At 43.0% G+C, this 25,711-nt stretch overlaps 1 protein-coding gene across 1 annotated transcript in view; it reads right to left on the reverse strand.

Annotated features, from left to right (window-relative positions):
- Positions 1–11,575: 11,575 nt before the first annotated feature.
- The window catches only part of LOC129700975 (cytochrome P450 2J2-like), a 33,465-nt gene continuing 19,329 nt past the window's right edge, over positions 11,576–25,711 (reverse strand). The window contains exons 6-9 of the mRNA XM_055641855.1: positions 25,475–25,610; positions 23,214–23,398; positions 20,925–21,066; positions 11,576–14,073 (exon numbers count right to left, since the gene is read on the reverse strand). Of these exons, the coding sequence (XP_055497830.1) occupies positions 13,898–14,073; positions 20,925–21,066; positions 23,214–23,398; positions 25,475–25,610 (639 nt within the window). The 3' untranslated portion in view covers positions 11,576–13,897. The remainder of the gene's footprint in view (positions 14,074–20,924; positions 21,067–23,213; positions 23,399–25,474; positions 25,611–25,711) is intronic.

Consider the following 25,711-nt stretch of genomic DNA (forward strand, 5'->3'; position numbering starts at 1 on the left):
CAATCTTCTGGATCAGACTATCATTAAATAACTCACTAAAATGCATGTAGACAGCATCCAAATGCCCCACCCTCATCAATCACCTTCCTCAGCTTCTCAAAAAACAGTCGTTAGTAAGATATGACCTGCATGGACAAAGCCATGCTGACGATCTTTCATTAATCCATTCTCTTGTAAATTAGAGTAAATCCTATCCTCAAGAATCTCATCTCGAATCTCATCTAAACTGTTGTCCCCTTTCTTTAAGAATTCAATTTCCTGCATGCATATTTTGAATTAATGTCTGATAAAAGGATACTATCATCCAGAAATAATTGTGCAATTTGTTAGAGCTATACAGCACAGTAAAGTTCCTTCAGTCCAATGTGTCTGTCAACCATCCCGTACCCATTCATCCTTATCCTAGATTCTCAAGTCACCTAAACCCACCCATCTGTGGAATGTTGGAGAAAACCAGAGAACATGCAAACTCCACGCAAGGAGCACCATGGAAGAGAGTGAGCTCGTGCCGCTGGAGTTGAGGCAGTAGTTCTACTAGCTGCAGCACTCTGCTATTCCTTTATTCCTAAAACAAACTTTTAATTATTCAATTATTACCGTTTCTTTCTGGAGACATTCAGTATATAACTTCAAACAACTGTACTACTGTTCATAGCGGTTCTGGTTGATAGACTGTGATTAAAATATTATCCTCTTTGTAAAGCAGTTCAGCATTTTTTTTAATTAGCTTTAACACCTGGAAACTCCAGGCTACCAGTGTTAGCAATCAATCTGTTTGGATTCCAAGGTCTTTCAGAATGTTTCCATAAAATCTGCTTCCGGTTTTTCCTTTTTTGGCAAATCATACAATTTTATAACTAAAGGAAGGGGAAGAAAAGGTATCTGCCACATTAACCTGTTAAGGATTTATAGATCCTTCTGAATATGTGGATTCTCGTGCACATCAATTGTTATTGCTGCTGTTTTGTTTTAATCTGAAAAGATAGACGCCTTTGAACTTTCTGAAGCTGAAGGTAATTTATTAAAATGATAAATTACATAGGTTCCAACTCCAATCTGTAGCAGGCTGGTCACAACCGCCTTACAACCAGATGGATTCCCTTTAGCACTAACTTGTTCACTGGTTGTTCCTTTTAACTAAGCATTCTTTCATTTGCCTCCCGTTAATCTATCCTCATCAGTTAAATTCTTCATTTTATCCACAGGCATTATTTAATGTGATTGTGTCACGATTCATGTGAGAATTATAGAGATTGTAATTACATCTGTACAGTGTACTGCACGTTCCAAGTGCCCGATTCTTAATGACTACCTTGCACTCCATTAAATGTGGGGAGGAGCACCTTAATTTACGTGGTGATATATTTGAACCCATGCAGTGCAGAGTTTCCATTAGTAGTCATAAAAGAACTTGGAAAAGGTTGCCGAGGCCTTACCTGCAAATCAGAGGCAAACGTTGCCGCTTTCTGTTCATTTTTTTCTATATTTCAGATTCTCATTTGTAGTTCTACAATATTGCCATGAACCCAGCTCAATGGAAAGATTTATCTATGTCACAATTTACTTCTTGTTTGATTTCAATCTTTTGAGAAATTTTCCCCATATTAAATAGGTCTTTTCACATTTCAGATCTCACTTACTACTCCCCACGCTGTTTTTAAGTATTCCTTACTGCTAAGGCCGCAGGAATTAACTGAAAGTTAATAAAAGATCTTATCTTTGACTAAAAATATAACTGCAATGTAGTTACAACTCCTTTTGTAAATCTTCATGCTTGCACCCAGTGTTTGCATTCTCAGAGTTGTAGTTTTGACGAATGGAATATTATCTGAACCAGTCTGAATCAGTTGAGCAGAAGGCAACAATTACAACATTTTGAGATGTTAAAAATCAAGTCTGCAATTTATCCCATCAGATAAAGCATAACTTTATTAAAAATTAAGAGAACTGAAATAAATTTTCAGTTATTGTAGATTGAAGCATTCTGAAACAAATATTAACCAATCTTACTTGAATGACCTGAAATTAAAGCATATAATTAGTTAGTTACCCAATTGTAGCTAATTCCAAAATTCAATTACTAGATCTAAACATCTATCCATTTCTTAAGGAAAGATTAACATTTTTAAATAGGCTAAGTGTCCAAAGAACATTCACACAAGAATTCAGAATAAAACATGTAAATTAATGGCCATTTAAATCAGCCATTAAATGGGATTCAGTGGAACGCGCTGGTTTAGAACGCTGCCATTGCGGTGAATTTGTACCTCATGTCGGCATGAAAGATACTGCCGGTTCAGATGGGCCCCCAAGTCAGCTACTCGCAACATAAAATTTTGTATAAAGGGATCTTAAGAAGCCTTTTTAATGTAAAAATAACCAACCTACCTTCCGTTGTCCCCTACATGAGATCCGTCCCGTTGTCGGGGTTTGCGGCTTTAACGGGATGATTTTAATCTATTATAACAGTTAAATAACTGAATTTAGTTTAAAAATACCTGCAGCGAACGAACCTCGCAGCGATTTTTTGTCAGCAACTAAGTAGGCTGAACAACATCGATTTCAACTGCCTAGAGAAAATCGCGTTTTAAACCCGCTCCCCTCTCAAAGGCGCCAAAGTCGTGCACACGGGCAGCGGCAGAACTGCAGCGCTGCTGAAGGTAGGTTTTGCAACATACCTACATAAGGTAGATATGTAGTCCTGCTCAGAACAGAACTAAGGGATGCAGTTTGTAGAAACAAGAAACTGCAGATGCTGGTTTACAAAATAAAACACAAAATGCTGGAGTAACTCAGCAGGCCAGGCAACATCCCTGGAGAATATGGATTGATGATATTTCAGGTCGGGACTCTTGGGATGCTACCTGACCTGATGAGTTACTACAGCATTGTGCCTACCTTAAGGAACACAGTTAAAATTTACAGCCATTTCTATAATCAGCCTGATAATTTATCATTTGTTACTGTAAAGAAAGGAACATATAGATCCCATTTTAATGGAACCGTCCAATCATTAAAACAAGGTGAGCCCTCTGGGTGAAAAAGGAATCTTTTACAGTAATATATAAACCAACTAAGCACAGAGAAAATAAAGCTACACAAGCAAATGCATTGGCTATTGAGAACGAAGGTTGGAATTCGGATTCATGTGTTGTGGTGAGTTAGAATCTGATCAATTAATGAGGGCACATGAAGAGTGGTGGAAAAGAAGCAAGAAAGACTAATGGGCCTGTCCCACTTACGTGATTTTTCAGGCAACTGCTGGCGACTGTCAAGTCGTAACAGGTCGCTGAAAAACCGGCGACTGGAACAGCGACTGGAATGGCGACTGACAGAGTGGAACACACACACACACATCACTTCCTTCACCTCCCTGTTATGCAGGCAGGAGACAGGGCAAGCGGGGAGAGCGCTGCCTGAGTGAAATTCACACGGTGCAAAGCCAATGCGATACAGACACACACCACGATGAACAGCAAGGTTGGCGCTGTAAATAAAACAGTGAAAGCACAGTGTATGGGAAGGGTCACTTAAGTCCTTTAAAAGAGGGAGGTGGGGAGAAAGGAGGGAGAGGGGGAAGAAGGGGAGAGAAGGAGGGCCAGAGATACACGGCTGTGAAGCTCAGCAGACACTAACATTACCGGTCGGTTATCCTAGGTTCTGAAAACTACTGTTTATGCTTTTTTTCCCCAATGAACCAATGAAATTCACTGGTCAGCATCAGCGACAACCAACATGTTGAAAAATTAGCGGCGACCAGAATGAAGCCGCGACTAGTTACGAGAATGCGGGAACTACTCACCACCATGCAGGTGACACCCCGGCAACCTCCGGCGAACATCTGGTGACCTTGTGGCGACCTCATAGTCTCCTGTAGTCGCCTAAAAAGTCGCATAAGTGGGACAGGCCCATGAAACAACCATTGGAAGTTACAGTTAACTGCAGGCCATGTTACAAAGTGAGACATGGGATCATTTGTGATCTAAATGTATGATAGAACTGGCTAGAGGTACACCCTGATATGTTGAACTTACTATTCTGATTCTCTGAGCACAATATTGGTAAAATAACAACTTTCTGATCACCCAGCAAAGGATCACATTGGCACTTTCTCCATCAGAAAATGCGAATGGTTCGATATTCCAATTCGAATGTTGTCAAAAAAGTACCTGAAAACAATATTTCCCTTGTTCTTACAAATGAAATTCAAAACCTGAAGGTAGGCAAACAAGGATATGTAACAAGGGACAGCAGAATGAAATTTCCAAAAAATTTCTACTAAGTGGACTATATATTTTCATATATAATCGTGATGAAAATTAAGCCAATGCAGCTGTGAGTAAATATGGCAGATCAAATCTACTTTCCAATAAGTTACGAGCTTTAACTGGATAATTTGTTACAGCTGGTGACCTTTGTGACCCGCATGCAAAGAACAGGAGCATTTTGGATTGCATTAATGTACTAAGTTGGAAACCAGCGGTAAAAGACTCTATCCTGGTATCAAGTAATTAATGACGTCTACCGTGAAATGTGGCCAACAGCTGTGAAAGAGATGGGGGAGGGGGGGTGGAGGGAGGATAAGCTAGTAATTATGAACAATAGCAAATCACTGAAATGTATCATTTAAAAAAAATTGATTTCTGATAAACTTGCGCCTGATTCAGACGTTTTAAAAACAAATGCTGTTAATTATAGATGTAACAGGAATATTGTCACGTTGGCGCTGGTGGTTCACGCAGCCTGCCAATGACACAGGTGTCCTGAGGCTGTGTTCAGAATACCGGAATGTATGAAGTTTGCAGATTGCTGGGTTAGTGGCACCTGCAGCACATTTGCCTCATTGTCCATCCACCTGCAAAATATGGCTCTAAAATACAACAGGCAGTGCTGGCCAATCTGGGCAGGAATCAGCCCCCCCCCCCCCCCCCCCACACCCCCACGCACTCACTCCATCCCCCCCTCAAACCACCCCCATCCACTCTTAGTGGCTCTCCGGCGGCGCATTCATTCCCTCCCATTGTGACGTAGAACACGCAGGTGTTACTGCGCAGGTGCAGCTGACGGGCACGGCAAGTGGAAAAGGGATTCATTAAAGCTTAAAATGTGATTAACTCTTAAAATATAACAACAATTTAAATGTTAAAAATATTTTTTCAGTCCATTCTTTCTTGCTGCTACTCTTGTTGCGTTCTGCAGCTGGGGAGGGGCACGGCTTCAAGGGCAGTCGGGGGCCGGTGGGGGAGGGGGGAGCGTCCTGTAGCCGAGGGAGGGGGGTGGCTTCAGGCGGTGGCCAGTAGGGGAGGGGGGCTTTCTGGAGGGCTAGTACTGGTGTTGTGGGCCAAAGGGACCATTTTCTAGAGGGCTAGTATGGACATCGTGGATTGAATGGACTCTTGGGCTAGTCCTGCAGCTGTGGACAGGGAGGCTTCAGGTGGGGGCCAGAGGGAGCATTCTGTAGCCGGGGGAGGGGGACGGCTTCAGGCAGGGGCTGGTGGGGGGGAAAGCATTGCCATGGCCTGCCACTGGGGGGAGGGGTGTGAGGGGAGGGGGTAGGGGTGTGTGGGGGGGGGGTGGTGTGCCCCGCCAGCACCTGGCCCCGCCAGGGCATGGCTCCCTCAAACCCCACTGTCAAATTATACAGCATGGAAGTAGATTATTTGGTCCACCAAGCCTGTGCAGACCATCAGACATCTATGTCAATCATCATCACCACTCAAAACTGTCCTCTCATGGAGGACGCCTGTGCGTGACTTTGTTTAACGTGGGGAGACTGGCGCACAGACAGCCATCACACGGTTCTTGACAGATCTGGGTCAGGATCCAGTATCATGGAGTCTAAGACGACCGGAGACCCTTTTCTGCTGCAACCTTCATCCGCCTTCCCAGCCATTCTGACGCTCCATTAAAGTCAGCCATCGTCTTCCGTCTGTTCCACTGTTGAGGTCTTGGTTGGATTGCTCTTTGTCAGAGACTTCCCATTCGACCTTACCGCCATGGGTGACCCAACCAGGAGCACAGCTCCAGACAGCATCGCTCTCAGGATCTCAGGACCACACAAGCTTCTCCACCACGACAAGGTGACAATCCACGGAGAAGAAGCATCCATGCACACTAATCCCATTTTAATATTTCAACAAGCCCATCACCTCCCTTCGCACACCAATTTCCTCCCCCTACCATCAGATCAGGATCAGAGCAGAAGGGACTCTCGGCTTCCCATTCATGTATTGCACCATGCAGCTGCTGGGGGAAAGGGTGTTGGGACCAGGTTATCATTCTCCATTTCCTATTGCAGAGTGTAGACAGTTGAGATGCAACACAGCATTTCCAAACAGCCTGGGACACTGTTAGACCCACACAGGGGCAGATAGCATATGAAATGGCTGTTGTACAACAGTTAGCATATGAAATGGCTGTTGTACAACATGACTCAAAGTGATATGAGATTGAGATCCAGCAGTAATTGGGGTATTCATTGCCACTCTGCTTGCCCTGGACTAAGGAGGCGAGAATGACAAGAAACAACTGAGGATACAAATTCTGCTGGAATATTTTACAAGCAGGATCTTTGCGATGTTTTCATACGTGATTCTTTTTCACACAGAGAGTTGTGAGTCTGTGGAATTCTCTGCCTCAGAGGGTGGTGGAGGCCGGTTCTCTGGATACTTTCAAGAGAGAGCTAAATAGGGCTCTTAAAGATAGCGGAGTCAGGGGATATGGAGAGAAGGCAGGAACAGGGTACTGATTGGGGATGATCAACGATGATCACATTGAATGGCGGTGCTGGCTCGAAGGGCCTCCTCCTGCACCTATTGTCTATTGTAAAAGAAAGTGGAGGCACAAGAGGGCAGTGGGCAACAACGATTGGACACAAACACAAATCAGTGCCTTAAGGGCCTGTCCCACTGCAGCGACCTAATTGGCAAGTTTAGAAGAGTTAAGGAGAGTTTGAAAAAGTGTCATGTTGAAGACCTCCTTCGACTATGTTGAAGACTAGCTTCGGGAAAACTGGACACCGAATAATGGAGAGTGAAGACGACCTCCTTCCATCTCCTTCGACCTCCCTTCGACTTTGTTGAAGACTATCTACGACTACTTTCGACTTTCGATTACTTTCAACAACCCTCGATTACCTCCGAATAACATGCCGACCTACTACGACCTACTTCGACTAAACCCTTGAGTAAAGAAAATATTGATTTTTTCCATGGCGACCTATTTTTACTCGCAGGCATTTTTCACCATGTTGAAAAATATGTCGCGACCTGGCTGAGGCCTTGAGTACGCGAGGACTACTCTCGAGCATGAAGGAGAGTTACAAAGACCTCCTAGGACCTCATGTCGACCATGCTGCGAGTATGAGTCGAGGGCAAACTCTTCTGAACTCGCGGATTAGGTCGCCGTAGTGGGACAGCCCCTTTAAGGTCGGACAACTAATGTCAACAGCATAAGGCATCTGATTTCTTCTGACTTTATAAATATTATTCTTGCATTTGAGAACAAATGTGATAACACACAGTTATTGTGCAACTTGCGAGTCAGTTTATATTTTCCTTAAACTTTAGTGAATGGGCTCAACTTTAGTGAATGGGCTCAATTCAAATCAAATTCTTAGCCACTCTATTTTTTTAATTTTAGAGATTCAGCATAGAAACTTAAGGATAAAGGGGAAATCCTTTAAAACCGAGATGAGAAGAACTTTTTTTTCACGCAGAGAGTGGTGAATCTCTGGAACTCTCTGCCACAGAGGGTAGTTGAGGCCAGTTCATTGGCTATATTTAAGAGGGAGTTAGATGTGGCCCTTGTGGCTAAGGGGATCAGGGGGTATGGAGAGAAGGCAGGTACGGGATACTGAGTTGGATGATCAGCCATGATCATATTGAATGGCGGTGCAGGCTCGAAGGGCCGAATGGCCTACTACTGCACCTAATTTCTATGTTTCTAAACAGGCCGTTCAGCCCACCAAGTCTGCGGTGACCAGCAATCACCCATACACTAGTTCTATCCTACACACCAGGGGCAGTTTACACGGGTCAATTAACCTACATACCTGCATGTCTTTGGAATGTCGGAGGAAACCGGAGCATCTGTAGAAAACCCACAAGGTCACAGGAAGAACATACAACCTCTGTACATACAGCACCTGTAATCAGGATGAAACCCAGGTCTCTGTAAGACACTGTAAGGCAGCAACTCTACCGCTGCACCAGGTACTGTTCTTCTCACCTTGCACCATCTTACTTTTAAATCTTCACCCTAAAATTAAGGGCACACCTTCATGAGTCAAACTCTTTGCTTCATGGCTTATATATTCCATGATAATTGAGTCAGGACATTGAATGCTACATTTCATAACTTGATTTGATCCTGGGAAAAGCTCTTTCAGCAGAATTCAGATTGATTCAGCATTCAAGCAGCAATACATTGAATCCCCACAAGAGGGCAGACCGAAGCAATATTGTGATGAATTGAATGCTTTCATTAGTAAGAACTTATAAATTGCAAACAGTCTAAAGTCACTGTAAACTTTGTTATTCGTCAGAGTAAATTAACTTCAAGTGAATAGGGTTTAAAACGGCACAACTGCTCATATGCTTACATTTCCTGAGGAATGACCAGGTCAGGAACATCCATGAACATCCTAAGCCCCCTACTCTCCAGTCCCTTGTCCTCTCCTCTTTTGCCTATTCTTTCCTCTTCCCTATCAACCACTGCTCCTGGTGCAGTTCCTTCTAGAGTACATCCTGATTTCTGTCCTGAAGGCTTTGTGTATGCTTTTACCCAAATGAGACAAAATTAATAGCTCTTGAAAGAACTTGAATTGGCGAATAGCAGGCAAAACTGTTTTCTAAACAGTAAACCTGTTTGAACTTAATTGAATTATTTAATTAAAAAGTGCAAGGGTTGGTGTAGGGAGTGTGCTGGATGTATACATAACTTCCTGAAACTCTAATTAAGTGCCATTTACTAGTCTGCTCAGCATGATCAAAGCCAATAAGATTAGAGAAGCATAAAAATAATAGATATTGTTTTAAGCTGATGCAGGTTTATAATCAATAAAAGATTAGTAGTCAATACTTATCAGGTATTTCCTCAATATTCTGTCACTAGTTATGTGGAAACATTCATTCATTTTTTAATAAAAATTGAATTTTCAAATTGTCATCTGATTTCTGCTTGCAATAAGTCTCACTTAAATGTTTAAAGAGATATGAGGCATGAGCATTTGTTCTTTCAAAAAAATAGAAATATATTGTTTGTAATTTAAAAATTGTTAGCAGCTTACAGAACTTACATTAAGAAGCAAATCTGTAAATTTAGGCCATAAGATTTTTCCCACTGTGTTGTTAATAGAATTTTATTTTTCTCACAGTTAAATCTGTGCCAAATGTTTCTTCTGGGTTGATATGAAAAGTTGTTGCCTAACGACTAACATCGCCAAAATAGCGAGATTATATTCCTGTGTCAAGAGTTCCTCACCAGGTTTGAAGTATGTTTACTGACATGAAATAAACTACAGTATGTTTATTCAATTACAGTGCATGAACCTAACTATGATCAGCCATGATCACATTGAATAGTGGTGCTGGCTCGAAGGGCCGAATGGCCTACTCCTGCACTTATTGTCTCTTGTCTATTATCTAATGTCACAACTGGCTGATCTGTGGTAAGGATGGGAATCTAACTTCAGATTAACCAATTTCTGATGTAGCAATCAGTATCTCAGGCAGGACATGCATCTGCCCCACCAGACCACTGACAAACTCAAAAGGATTAAGGATTAAACTGACTAGACTGTAACTGAATTTAGATTCACTTGAATGCCAGTAAGCCTACTCAAATGTGTCAGACCATATAGAATGCCAGGGAGCTTGGATGTATTAAACACTCTAGACCACTAGACAGATGGGTGCATATGCATCAAATCGCCAGCAATAGTAGATGGATGAATAAACATTTTGTCAAGGAATTCAGATGGACAAAACCAAAATTAATTAAGACACCACCAACCGACATTCTTGTTGCTTGTTGGCCACAGAACATAATGGGCAGATACAACTTGGCAACGTACAAGCAAGATAATTTTGCAACAGCCAAAAATCTGAGGATTATTTTAATGTACAGCCAAGTACAGATATTAACATAGTAATCCAATAGATCTTAAACTCAGAGTCATAGACCTAAATAGCATGAAAACAGACGATTTGGCTCAACTCATTCAAACCAACCAAGTAGCTTAAATTAGTTATTTTCACAAGCCTATATCTGGCCCACATCGCCCCCAAACCTTTCCTATTTATGTACCTATCTAAGTGTCTCTTAAATGTCATAATGTCTCCAGCCTAAAGTACTTCCTTTGGTAGTTCACTACATAACACTAAATCCAGAATTGCCTTCTCCCTGGAAGGCTCCAATACAAGCTGCTCTAAGAATTCATCACAAAGGCACTCTACAAAGTCCCTTTCTTGGGGCCCAGTACCAACCTGATTTTCCCAGTCTACCTTCATGTTGAAATCTCCCATAACAACCACAGCCTTACCTTTGCTACATGCCAATTTTAACTCCTGATTCAACTTACACCCTATGTCCAGGTTACTGTTTGGGGGCCTGTAGATAAGTCCCATTAGGGTCTTTTTACCCTTACAATTCCTTAGTTCTATCCATACTGACTCCACATCTCCAGTTTCAATGTCGCCCCTTGCAAGGGACTGAATTTCATTCCTCACCAACACAGCTACCCCACCCCCTCTGCCCACCTGTCTGTCTTTTTGATAGGAGGTATACCCTTGGATATTCAGTTCCCAGCCCTGGCCCTCTTGCAGCCATGTCTCTGTAATTCCCACAACATCATACTTGCCAATTTCTAACAGAGCCTCAAGCTCGTTCAGTTTATTTCTTATACTTCGCGCATTCATATACAACACTTTGACCTCTGTATTCACGTCCCCCCTTACACCACTTGCAATTGGCCCTGACCTTAGTCTTTTATCCCTTCGTGAACTTTCCTTCCCATTCCATAGATTTATCAGAATGCTGCCCGGCTGAGGGTTTCAGCTACAGGGAGAGATTGGATAGACTCGGATTGTTTCCTCTGGAACATCGGAGGTTGAGGGGAGACTTGATAGAAGTATATAAAATGATGAGGGGCATAGATAAAGGTGAACAGTCAGAACCTTATTCCAAGGTTGGAAATACCAAACATTAGAGGGCATAGTTACAAGGGGGAAAGTTTAATGGGGATGAGCGGGTCAAGTTTTTTGCAGGAAACCTTTGCTACCGAAGGTCTCTGAGAAAATCCATGCGGAGAATGTACAAACTCGGTACAGACAGCACCTTGTAGTCAGGATCAAACCCGGATCTCTGGTGCTGCAAGGCAGTAACTTTACCGGTGCACCGCCGTGCCGTCCTGTGAACTGTGTTCAAAATTTGTTAATGTCCACTGTAGAATATAACATAGATTAAGAAATTCAATGCTACGTCATGTACAGAAAGCAGCCCAACGAGAGGTAAAGATCAGGTTATTTTAGATTGAGGGATAAAAGTAGCAAGTAAATATAACAACACAAACAAATCTGAATAAAAATGATTTTTTTTTTAATGCAGGAGAGGTTATTTCATTTTTAAGAATTCACATCCTGTTATGTATAATCTGTAAGAATTGCAACATTACATCATTCAAACCATTTGAAAGGAGAACCAGATTCAATGTTTAAGAAGATTTGAGAAACATTTTGGACATATACTTTTTGATATATACATTTTGTTGCCCATTGATGTGGTCAGAGACTGTGCCCAATTTCTATACAACAAAGGAATATACTATTAGCTTTATTGACACTTTTTGATCCAAGTATCTTTTTTCCATTCCATAGATGCTACCCTATGCACAGAACTTTGCAACTGTTCTCAGTTGCAAGTTTTTAAACAAGTGTGACATCGGGATGATGACGGTTTCGGAATTGACCGACACTCGCAGTGGGGTGAACTCACGTGATATGTTTTATTGACAGTGGTAATAAGGTCCAGGACCGCATGAGGGTGCTGCCCCTCATCATCAGGGTGCATGCACAGTGGAGATGGTGATCTCAGGCTCATCCCAGCACCTCTGTTCTGGCCTCAAAGGCAGAAGCATGGTGATCTCAGGCTTCTCCCTGCAGTTCACCCTTGCCTCGAGAGGAGGCCCTGATGGTCCCAGGCTTATCCTGGTGACTCAGCTTTGGAGCTTGCAGAGGCGGTGCTGGCGGTCTCTGGATGTTCTTTGGTTCTATGTGTGGGTGCAGTCCCTCATTGTCTGCGGGCACAAAGAGGCACTGGTGTCTCAGGCTTGCCCCAGTCACTCAGCCTTAGCCTCAGTAGAGGAGCTGGCTGCCTAGAGGTTCTTCCCAGCAGCCCCAGTCGTGACCACATGGTGGCGCCTGTGGTCTGGGGTTTGTCCCAGTGGCTCAGTCTTCCTCAAACCAGTAGGGAAACAGCCCACTTTCTCTCCCACTCTCCCCCTCCATTCTCACTTCCTATTTCTCTTCTGCTTCTCTCACCTTCTCCCGCTCCGGGTAGAATTCCTGGAATTTATAAGGAGTAGGTTGGCAAGATTCAGGAGGGTCATACCGATGCCAGCTAATTAGATCCTGTTGTTACCAATGATGCTGGGGATTGGGCCTTTACTTTCCTATCAGCCAGTGATGGGGATCAGAGCAGCAGCTGAGGGATGGGGCACTGTCACATATGCTAACAAAAATATATTTCTAATATGACACATATCCAGATGAGCTGGCAAAGTTTAATAAAAATAGGATTGACTTTTAAGCAAATTGCTGCAAAATATATTCTGGGCAAAATTCCAGGGATTATAATGAAATAATAGGTATGTTCAAATGCAGATATTATTATTAACATTTAATCAATATCTGGTACATTTTACATTTCAAGGTTCTCAAAACAGAATTCTGTATTGCAAAGTGTACAACTGGAGGCCAGACATTGGATTAATTGCATACAGCAGAAAATACTTGAAGGTCGACACAAAATGCTAGAGTAACTCAGTGGGACAGTCTGATGACGGGTCTTGACCCGAAACGTCACCCATTCCTTCGCCCCAGAGATGCTGCCTGTCCCGCTGAGTTACTCCAGCATTTTATGCCTATCTTCGATTTAAACCAGCATCTGCAGTTTTTTCCTGCACAGAAAATACTTGAAATATAATGTATACTCTCCTTAGAAATTGTTGCATTACAACTTGATCTTCATAAATGATCTTCATACCACATTTTCAAAAGATTCTACTGCACTCTCTTTCCAATGAATGTTAAAATACAGCTCTACACACAACAGTTAAAACAAGACCTTCAAGTGATCAGTTAATGTTATAATATGATTGTGGATTCAATTTTCCTCCACAGAAGTTGCCTGGGCAGGTGAGGTCCTCTTGCAGTTTAATCTTTGCTTAAGGTTCCACCACGTGCATTCTTTGTGTCTCCAATAATTATAGGTACTACACCTTGTTATGGGCATCTGTGTGTAAGCCGACTTATGCCTTCTGATGATGTTAGCAATAATGGATGGGAAGGTGAACAGAGCAATAGATGGTCAAGAGGTTCTGAACAAAATAATGTAAAATTAGGTTTGATTGGTAGGAGTGGCACCAAGTATCAACTGTCCCAGAAATATTTATCTTTAGAGAGGTGACTACAGAGGATGCGTTGAGTGCTTGCCTGCCTTATTATGTCCACAAAATGTCAGAATTAAATAATTTTCTAAAAACATTATGTTAAAGGGAGATATTCCAGAGACATTGATTTAGAAGAAAATAGGACACTGAGCTGCAATGAAAGGGGCAGAATGCTGTCCTGGGAGGCACAGTGCAGGATCAGCCCATGGATACTACTGCTCTCTTGGCTCAGCGTGGAATTGCACATATCTTATACGGCCGTGGGCCATGAGTCAGCATCAATACACCATCAAAGCTAACCTTCACGCCCTCAGGAACAACAAATTTGAATTTCTGAATGAATGAAGTGAAGAAAAGGAACAATTCCATTCTAGCCAGTGGTTCTCCCATGCAGTTGCGTTTCCCTGCAAGTAAAGAAGCATGTGAATAAGATGTTGATTATAACCAGGTAAAATAATCCCATTCAGTGGTGAAAATGGTAAATATACAAGCACGCCGGCACTATCTGCTGTTTCTTGATCTAATTACATTTATTTAATCACAAGATGATTTTAGGGTTCAGATATGATTTTCATGATCAGACTACCCAGAATAATATTCAGATAACGACAACTTCCGAAACAGAGAAAAGCACCAAATCCATCAAACTCTAGCTCCTTTTGCTGGCTGAATCTGCCCTGGAATCAGTTGGATTGGCATTTCCACTTGGATGAATTTTTTGGGATAAAAAGGGAATGGAGCCGAGAAATATCTGCTTAGTTTCAAGTCAAGTTAATTTCATTGCCACGTGCATAATTATAGTGAGGAAACGCGTACAATGAAAATCTTGCTTGCAGCAATATTACAGGAACATAGATTCAGATAAAGCACAAAACATAAATTATACATAAATTACATATAAATTCTAAAGACAGCAAAAAGAAAAATATGCGCACAGACTTTAGTACAAAATACAACCGGAAAACAAGTCAATGGCAATGATATTGGTGGTCTCTAGTGATTTGTTGCTGAGGTAGGAGGATGTTGTGCAGATTGGTTCAAGATCCTGATGGTTACAGACAACAGACAATAGACAATAGGTGCAGGATTCGGCCCTTCGAGTCAGCACCACCATTCAATGTGATCATGGCTGATCATACAGAATCAGTACCCCATTCCTGCCTTCGCCCCATATCCCCTGACTCCGTTATCTTTAAGAGCCCTATCAAAGCTATCTCTTGAAAGTATACACAGAGAACCGGCCTCCACTGCCCTCTGAGTCAGAGAATTCCACAGACTCACATCTCTCTGTGTGAAAAAGTGTTTCCTCATCTCCGTTCTAAATACCTTACCCCTTATTCTTAAAATGTGGCCCTTGGTTCTGGACTCCCCCAACATTGGGAACATGTTTCCTGCCTCTCGCGTGTCCAAACCGTTAATAATCTTATATGTTTCAATAAGTTCCCTTCTTATCGTTCTAAATTTCAGAGTATACAAGCCCAGCCGCTCCATTCTCTCAGCATATGACAGTCCCGCCATCCTGGGAATTAACCTTGTGAACCTACGCTGCACTCTCTTAATAGCAAGAATGTCCTTCCTCAAATTAGGGGACCAAAACTGTACACAATATTCCAGGTATGGTCTCATTGGGGGCCTGTACAACTGCAGAAGGACCTCTTTGCTCCTATACACAACTACTCGTGTTATGAAGACCAACATGCCATTCGCTTTCTTCACTGCCTGTTGTACCACGGGGGAAAATGGAGGAGGACTGGCCAAATTGTGTGCCTTCCACCACAGTGATGAATGCTGTGGTGGATGTTTATGTTAAAATTTTATTGTGTTTTTGTGTGTGCCCTTTATCATTGTATCGCTGCTGACATATCATTTCACTTGCACTTTTTGTGCAATGTGACAAATAAACCGTTGTTGTTGTTGTTGTTGTTGTTGTACCTGCATGCTTACTTTCATTGACTGATGAATAAGGACCCCCAGATCCCGTTGTACTTCTCCTTTTCCCAACTGACACCATTTAGATAATAATCTGTCTTCCTGTTTTTGCGAGCGGGTGAGCCCTCGCTAGGGCTCGCTGGAGGGGAGTGCTCCGTTTCACTGGCCCGGGGCAGCCGGAAGTCGCAGCCTGCAGTCTGCAGAGTTCCAGCTGCTGCGGCGTCTACAGCCCGGGTTCCCTCGTGGGGGACCCGGGGGAAGAAGAAGCCGCCATTGCCGGCCCGCGGATAACTTCTACCGCGGGCCCGGCATGGACTTACCATCATCCCTGGAGGGGAGCTCCGACCGCCGGCCCTGCAGTCTACGGTGCTTCTGGCTGCGGCGGGGACTTTAAATCTCAACCGCCGGCCTGCGGCCTACACAATCTTGAAGCCGCGGTCTCCGGTGAGGAAAGACCAATCCTGGACTGGACTCTGGACTCTGGTCTTGTCCACGGGTGGGGGGGGGGCGGAATGGAGGACGGCCAAAAATTTTTGTGCCTTCCACCACAGTGATGAATGCTGTGGTGGATGTTTATGTTACATGTTGTGTCCTGTTTATGCATTTTATTATTTTGTTAACCCATCTTTATGCTTTGTATGGAACTGATTTTTAAATTATGTAAAGCACTTTGGGGTCAATGAAAATTGACTATAAATATGCTATATAAATAAACTTATTATTATTATATTATTATAAAGTGGATAAGCTCACATTTATCCACATTAAACTGCATCTGCCATGCATCTGCCCACTCACCCAACCTGTCCAAGTCACCCTGCATTCACATAGCATCCTCCTCACAGTTAACACTGCCACCCAGCTTTGTGTCAACTGCAAATTTGCTACTGTTGCTTTGAATCCCTTCGTCAAAATCTGTGGTCTTAGCACCGAGTCTTGCGGTACCACACTAGTCACTGCCTGCCATTCTGAAAGGGACCCATTAATCCCTACTTTTTGTTTCCCATTTGCCAACCAATTTTCTATCCATGTCAGCACTCTACCCCCAATACCATGTGCCCTAATCTTTCCCACTAATCTCCCCATGGGACCTTATCAAATGCTTTCTGAAAGTCCAGGTACACTACATTCACTGGCTCCCCCTTGTCCATTTTCCTAGTTACATCCTCAAAAAAATTCAGAAGATTAGTCAAGCATGATTTCCCCTTCGTAAATCCATGCTGACTTAGACCGATCCTGTTACTGCTATCCAAATGTGCTGCTATTTCATCTTTTATGATTGTCTCCAGCATCATCCCCATCACCGATGTCAGGCTAACAGGTCTATAACTCCCTGTTTTCTCTCTCCAGCCTTTCTTAAAAAGTGGGATAACATTAGCTACCCTCTAATCCACAGGAACTGATCCTGAATCAATAGAACATTGGAAAATTATCACCAATGCATCCATGATTTCTAGAGCCACTTCGTTAAGTACCCTGGGATGCAATCAATCGGGCCCTGGGAATTTATCAGCCTTCAGTCCCATCAGTCTACCCAACACCATTTCCTGCCTAATGTGAATTCCCTTCAGTTCCACCCCAGATCCTCTGGCCACTAGTACATCAGGAAGATTGTTTTAGGAATCAGGAAGATTGGAACATCAGGAAGATTGTTTTCTTCTCGAGATGAGAAGAACTTTTTTCACACAGAGAGTGGTGAATCTCTGGAACTCTCTGCCACAGAGGGTAGTTGAGGCCAGTTCATTGGCTATATTTAAGAGGGAGTTAGATGTGGCCCTTGTGGCTAAGGGGATCAGGGGGTATGGAGAGAAGGCAGGTACGGGATACTGAGTTGGATGATCAGCCATGATCATATTGAATGGCGGTGCAGGCTCGAAGGGCCGAATGGCCTACTCCTGCACCTAATTTCTATGTTTCTATGTTTGTGTCCTCCTTAGTGAAGAATGATCCAAAGTACCTGTTCAATTCACCTTTTTCAGTCATCAAGGGTACAACTTTGGTCTTTTCAATTTTTTCCTCTTCACATACCTAAAGAAGCTTTTACTATCCTCCTTTATATTCTTGGCTAGCTTACCTTCGTACCTCATATTTTCTCCCTGTATTGCATTTTTGGTTATCTTCTGTTGCTCTTTAAACATTACCCAATCCTCTTGCTTAGCGCTCATCTTTGCTACGTTGTACTTCTTCTCTTTTATTTTTATACTGTCCCTGACATCCCTTGTCAGCCACGGTTGCCCCTTACTCCCCTTGGAATCTTTCTTCCTCGTTGGAATGAACTGTTCCTGCATCTTCTGTATTATTCCCAGAAATATCTGCCATTGTTGTTTGACTGTCATCCATGCTAGGGTATCTTTCCAGTCAACTTTGGGCAGCTCCTCCCTCATGGACTCCATAGTTCCCTTTGTTCAACTGTAACACATACACCTCTGATTTACCCTTTCTCCCTCTCAAATTGTAGATTAAAACTTACCATATTATGGTCACTACCTCCTAATGGCTCCTTTACCTCGAGTTCACTTATCAAATCCAGTTCATTACACCACACTAAATAAAGAAATGCCTTCTCCCTGGTAGGTTGCAGTACAAGCTGCTCTAAGGAGATGGACCAGCACATCCAGACAACCTACAGTGACCCAGTCAGGCAGCAGGAGTTGGGCCAGTGCAACATCCTGATAAAACCACCTCCACCCATCAAGGAGTTTGATAGTAGAGAGCCACTCCTGAAAGAGGTCCAGGACGTTGTGAAGAGAGCAAGATCTGGCTCAGCCCCTGGCCCAAGCGGAGTCCCCTACAGGGCCTACAAGAACTGCCCTTTGTTACTGAAACGGCCGTGGAAGATCCTGAAACTCATCTGGAGGAGAGGAAAAGTGGCGCAGCAGTGGCGATTCGCTGAAGGAGTCTGGATCCCAAAGGAGGAAGATTCCAAGAAGATCGATCAGTTCAGAATCATCTCCTTGCTAAGCGTTGAAGGCAAGATTTTCTTCAGCATAGTGGCGAGGCGGCTGACCAACTTATCTGGAGTGTTGGGGTGTCTAGAGCACACGGGAGTGGTGACCCAGCTCTTAGAAGCCAGGGAGAACAAGGGAGACCTGACAGTGCTCTGGCTTGACCTGACCAACGCCTACGGCTCCATCCCACACAAGCTGATCCAGACAGTCATGGCCAAGCATCATGTGCCGGGCCAAGTGGCAGATCTCATCCTGGACTATTACAACCAGTTCAGCATGAGAGTCTCATCAGGGTCAGTAACATCAGAGTGGCACAGACTGGAGGTTGGGATCATCACAGGCTGTACCATCCCTGTGATCCTTTTTGCCTTGGCGATGAACATGATCGTCAAGTCTGTTGAGCCAGAGTGCCGGGGTCCTCGGACCAAGTCAGGAATGCACCAACCACCAATCAGAGCCTTCAAGGACGACCTGACTGTCACCACTGAGTCAGTGCCAGGAAGCAGGTGGAAACTGGGAGGAAGTGGAGAGCCGGCAAAGCTGTGCTGCAAGCAGAATCTCGGATACGCCACAGAGTCCTGGTGGGAGCAGTGACTCGGGGAAGAGCAGGCCTGGGAATCTTCCCATCTCCCCAGTTTGACAAGGCCAAGGGGAAGGAGAGGCGCAGGCTGGTCCAGGAGGAAGTGAGGGCTCTGGTGGAGGAGGAGAGGTCTACCAGAGCAGTGGGATTGAGGCAGCAGGGAGCCTGGACAAGGTGGGAGCAGGCCATGGACCGAAAAGTCACATGGACTGAGCTCTGGCAGGCCGAACCACAGTGCATCAAGTTCCTGGTCCAGGCAGTGTATGATGTCCTGCCCAGCCCATCAAACCTCTTCATCTGGGGCAAAGCGGAATCTCCAGATTGCCCGCAATGCTGGCAAGGGGACGTTGGAACGCATCATTAGCTGCTGCCCAAAGGCTCTTGGGCAGGACTGGTACACCTGGCGTCACGACCAGGTTCTTAAACCCATTGCAGAAGCCATCATCATGGGAATCAGCAGCTGTAGACGTGAACGCCCCACCACCCAGATGATCACCTTCGTGAAGGCCGGAGTGCAGCTGCTAAGAACCACAGCAGCCAGGAATCAGTCAGGAATCCTGGCAACTACGCAGGGCTGGCAGCTTACCGTAGACCTGGTGAAACAGCTGAAATTCCCACGGCACATTGCCACAACCACCCTGAGGTCAGATATCCTCCTGGTCTCAGAGGCGACCAAAAACATCGTCTTGTTGGAACTGACTGTGCCATGGGAGGACCGTCTGGAGGAGGCCCACGAGAGGAAGATGGCCAAGTATGAAGAGCTGGTCATAGACTGCCGCAAGCAGGACTGGAAGGCGAGGTGTATGACCATCGAGGTCGGCTGCAGAGGTTTTGCAGGGCAATTGCTCTACAAAGCCTTAAGTGCACTGGGCATAAACGGAGTGGCGAGGAGAAAGGCCATCAAGAAAACCACAGAGACAGCGGAGAAGGCCTCGAGATGGCTCTGGATCAGGAGAGGAGGTCCATGAGGAGGAGCGAATGCCACCTGAACACAAGTCGTGGTCTGATCAACCACGGCTGGGTCGCCTGGGTGAGGGTGTCTGATGTTGAAAGACCCGAAACACCCAATGACCCCAAGTTACATCACTGATGATGAGTTTAGGATCATCTATCAATATATTTGTATCAATAAGAATCCATCACACATACTGACTTTCTTGGGGTCCAGTAACAACCTAATTTTCCCAGTCTATAGGAAAGTAGCTTTTCCTGAGCCTGGTGCTGTTGGACTTCAGGCTTCAGTACTCCCCACCCTATGGGAGCAGTGAGAAGAGGCATGACCCAGGTGGTGGATGATGGCCCTTGATGACGGATGCCTGCTTCTTGAGGCAGCATTCCATTTCCATAGTTTAATGATAGAAACCATTAAAAATATGAATGGATCGATGCCTACAATTTGTGTACAATATGTGTACAAAAGAATTACATAAATTGAACAGGGATCATGATGGCATAGGAAAACTAATTTGTAAATGATCTTTGGAAAATGCAGAAGGTGAGTTAAATCATCTTTGGTCAATTCTAAGCCATTGTCCCTTAAAGAGTAGAAACTTTTAGTTTACTCTTTTCTTTTGAAAGGTTCTCCAAGAATTAGTTTTACCAAAAGTATTGAAGAGTCCACAGGTACATGTTAAAGCTTAACCTCCCAGGTAAGAAATGGACCTGTACACTTTCCCAGCAACTAGAAACAAAAACATCAGAGAATAAATAACAAGCACGTTGTTTTCTTACTTTCACTTACTCACTCACTCTTGACATAGTATGCTTCTGTATAACTGTGCAACATAAATGTATTTACCTCCAGAGAAAGGCACAAATGCTTCCTTTCTAACAAATTTCCCAGTTTTGTCCAGGAAGTGTTCAGGATTGAATTCATCAGGTGTCTCCCATTCTGATTTGTCCATCAACACTGAGTAGAGATTCGTAATTACTTGTGTGCCCTAACAAACAAATGAACAGATACAAATCAAATGAATTGGGAAGTATCAGTCTTCCATATCTAGGATTGAGAGAGAGGGAATGATGGAAATAAATATAGGGCCTCAACTACACACTTGGAGAGGTCAAATGTGAGTGTAAAACAAAACATATACAATCAATGGGAAGTCCCTTAACAGTATTGATGTACAGAGGGATCTTGGGTATAGGTTCATAGCTCCCTAACAGTGGCAGCACAAGTAGATACAGTGGTAAAGAAGGCAACGGAATGCTTGTCATCATAGGTCAGTGCACTGAGTATAAGAGTCAGTAAGTCATATTGCAGCTTTCGAGGACATAGTTCAGGGGTATTGTGTGCACTTCTGGTTGCTCCAAGAATGGGAAGTTTTTGTTTGGAGACGGTGCATAAGAGGTTTATCAGAATGCAGCCTGGTTTAAAGGGTATTAACTATCAGTAGAGGTTGGACAAACTTAGATTGTTTTCTCTGGAGCATCAGATGCTGAGGGGAGATCTGATAGAAGTATGTAAAATTATAAGAAGCTTAGGCGGGGTAAACAGCCAGAACCTTTATCCCAGGGTGGTAATGTCAAAGACTGGGGGCATAGCTTTAAAGTGAGAGGAGCATGATTTAAAGGAGTTGTGCAGAACAATTTTATTGCCCAGAAAGTGGTTGGTGCCTAGAACTTGTTGCCATTGTTGGTGTTGGAGGTATATACAATGGTGGCATTTAAGAGGTTTTTTGATAGGAGCATGGATATGCATGGAATGGAGGGATATGGATCACGTGCAGTCAGAAGAGATTTGTTTAACTTGGTATAATATTTGGCACAGACATTGTGGGCTGAAGGGCCTGTTTCTGTGCTGTTCCATGTGTTATGCTCATTAAAAACCAACACACAACTGAACACAGAGGACCAAGGAGCCATCTTAACATGGTACTTGGGTTTCATCATAACGCCCATAGGCTGCTTTGATGAATTGTGCAAGCCAATGACCCAATGTCTGGCTTGCTCAGGATGCTGACCAGTGAGCACCCATCTATACTATTCCCATCTCTCTCAGCCACTCTGCCTTCACCATTCTCTCCAGCTATGTATCCTAGGTACTCACATGTGAGAAAGATTCCCGCAGATCCCCTCTAAATTATTTACCCCTTATCAAATATTTCTGAACTCTAGTTTTATCTACCACTGATATGGGGAAGAGTTTCCTGCAGTCGACCTTATCTACACCCTTCATAACAAGATCCATCAATCATGGCCCTTCTTAACCTCCCCTGCTCCAGGGAAAACAGACCTCACCTCTCCAATCTCTTCATTACTGGAAAGCATCTTGGTGAATCTCTTAAACACCCTCTCCAGCACCATCACATCCTTGCTATGGTGTGGTCACTAAAACCACATGCTGTACTCCACCCGAGGTCTGACCAATGATTTTTAAAGTTGGTGCATAACCTCTCTGCTAATGTGAGGGGATGATGTAGCTGCCAGGATAAGGGTGGATGTTACTAACCAGTGGTTTTATGCAGGGAAATGAAGCATTTCTGCTTGCTCTAGGGTAAGTTGAAGTGATGTTTCTTCTGCTGGAGAGCTGGATGAGGTTGTTATACCTTGGACTATGCAAGCTCTGGCTGTTACAGAGATGTAACAATGTTTAGATGGAGGCCATAGTCATTGATTGCAGCTGTCACTATCACCCAACAACACGTAACCGGCCTGTGCCCTTCTGCATCTGAGTTTGTCACTGTGCACCTATTTTATCATCTTAATGAGATGCAGTAATTTTTCTTTTCTCATCATGGTATCAAGGTATAAAGACAGGCATTATAGACTGTTGGAATGGGCAAGGCTTCATGCCGGAAAAAGGCCCTTCTATGGCAAACAGTAGGAAGTGAATGACTAATCCTCGGAATGGAAGCAGAAACAATAGAATTATTAATAAATATTGAGATTGGATCAATGGGAGACAGTAGAGGTTTGTTTAAATTGTTTTGAAAATCTCTGAAACTAAATATTTTTTGGCAAAAACACCAATACCCACAACACCCACCGCTCATGGACAACTTTATCAAGATCATTTCATCTTATTTCTATTGTATTCTGCATTAGTTCAATCCAATTTCAAGTCCAGAATCTCTCTTCAAACTACCTTTGGTATAAAGTACTTTCCCACAGTTGTATCACGAGTAGTTTCTCTGGTGAGATTGAATGGAGCTATGTTCCCTTTTCTCTGTATTTCATGAATAACTGCATTGGTATAAGGAAGAATGTTCCGATCATCCATCTTAGGTTCTTGTTGGCCAATTACACTTTCAATCTCATCATGGACCTTTTCTGCAAAGAAAAAGGCACAGAACTATCCAGTTAATCATCACTATGTTACCCTTCACTGCAATAATATTTCACTTTTACACATATGTCTATGTCCCAGCCATTGCTTCTGTGGATGTGGAAAAAAAGAAAACAATATTTATAAAAGGAGATATCAGAAAATGCTGGCAACACTCAGCCCTTTAGGGTAGCATCAGTGGAATGAGAAATTATTAACATTACAAGTTTGATATCTGACAGTCATAGGATCATAGTCACATAGCACGGAAACAGGCCCTTTGGCCCACTATGTTCACATTGATCATCAAGTCCTATCTATACTAATTCCATTCACCAGACTTTGGTCAGTAATCTACTCAGCCTTGGCAATTTAAGTGTTCATCCCAATGCTTCTTGGATATTGTGATAGTATTTGCCTGTATTACCTTCTTTGACAATGCACTCCAGATAATAACTACTCTCGATCCCCACTAAACCTCTTAAACTCATGTCCTCTGCCCTCAGACACTGGGGACTCAGGGGAAAAATGTCCTGTCTTCCTCATCTGTACTTCTAAGAATTTCTCTGAGATCCCCATCAGCCTCCTCTGCCCCAAGACATCATCTTAGTGAATCTCTCCCGCATCCTCTTCAGTGCAATCAAGTCCATCCAATGTGTGGACTGGAAATGCACAAAATCACACAATAATCCAGCTTGAGAACTATACACAATATTCCAGCCACCCGAAACTGAAACCTTTTCTCTATTCACAGATACTGCCTGACCTGCTGAGTGTTGCTAGTATTTTCTGAGGGGTTTATTTTCCACATTTCTAGCATCTCAAGGTTTTTTACTGTAAAAGGAAAAAATATATATCTGTGGTTAAAGACAACTACAAATAATTTCCAATATAGAGCATGAACACAAGATGCCAAGTCTAATCTGAAACCCATATCCAGTCAGTATGGACATGGTGGGCTGAATGGCCTGCTTCTATGCCCCATGATCATACCAAATTGTTCACGAAGAACGACCAGGGTTTAAATAACCTCACAAATTCTAAAGGCACTGACAGTAACATGACAAAATAAATATTTTTTAATGTAAACATTATACATTCATCAGTTTCTCAAATTGTTAAAGCACAGAGAGAAAATAATACTTCTGATGATTTTCCTATTAAAACATTTGCTCACAATATAAACTCTAGCTCAAAAACAGTAAAAATAGATGTCTATCAAGAGCTACTGTCCTGCATCACACATTCATCAAACCTTTCCGATAGAAACACTGGAACATTTTGGGAGTTTAATGGACAAGAAGCAGAAGTATATAAAATGGGATAATTATTATTAGAGTGGAGGATAAATCTTTATTGTGGAAAATGCAATTCACACTTTTGCATCAGCATGGAACGTTATAACTGAACTTCGGCAACGGAGATGCAAAGGTTGAGGAAGGAGAAAAGTCACAGATGGGCAATGTGACAGCAAGAGAAATGTGAAGAGTAGTAGCAAAATTGACAATGTTTTGCACTTTGTTATAACAACAGGAAACAAGGCTGGTACGGTCATCCATGTCAGAAAAGTGGCAAAGGAGGGAATTGAACAGGATTGGAACAAAGAAAGTTTAATTTCTTCAACAAAAAGGTGGGTATTTGCAGGGTCCATTTAGATTCCGGATTGCAACAGCTTTTATTAGTGATGATTAAGGATAAGGACTGGATTTGCTTCCATTCTGTTAGTAAAGTTCCAGTGAACTATAGGGGGATTGAAGGTTAGAGAAGTGGAGGGATTGGATGTCCATGGTGAAAATGAGACAGTTGGAATGAGTAAAATGGAAACTATAATTATTCTGTCCACTTGTTGGTATTCAAAAGTATCAAAAATTACACATTTATTTCCCTTTCGGTTTGATTTGCCAAAGTATATTTCTAAGATAATTCTAAGCACCAACGCACCATACATAGCTTAGTTCGTATGGTTTTCTGATACAAATCACTGAAAATCCTGTTCAAGAGAAGTTATTGCACTGTTCATCAATTTAGAATCAGGGAAGAAGGCATCCCAGAACTTCTCAAATTTCACCTGAGTTACTGACCTTGAATGTCTGGATACCCTGCCATGTACAGCAGTGCCCAGCGCAATGTGGTTGATGTTGTCTCAGATCCAGCAAAGAAAAGATCCAATGATGAATACAGAAGATTTTGGTCATTGAAGCTAGAGTTGGGAGTAGCCTTAAAGAATAAGAAATATATTAAAATGATAACAGATTTAAATAATACATAATGAGTTACAGCTTTATTAAAGGTCCATGATTTTATTTTCCTGTATATGA

Source organism: Leucoraja erinacea, chromosome 10, assembly GCF_028641065.1.
Source record: "Leucoraja erinacea ecotype New England chromosome 10, Leri_hhj_1, whole genome shotgun sequence".
Taxonomy (NCBI): Eukaryota; Metazoa; Chordata; class Chondrichthyes; order Rajiformes; family Rajidae; genus Leucoraja; species Leucoraja erinaceus.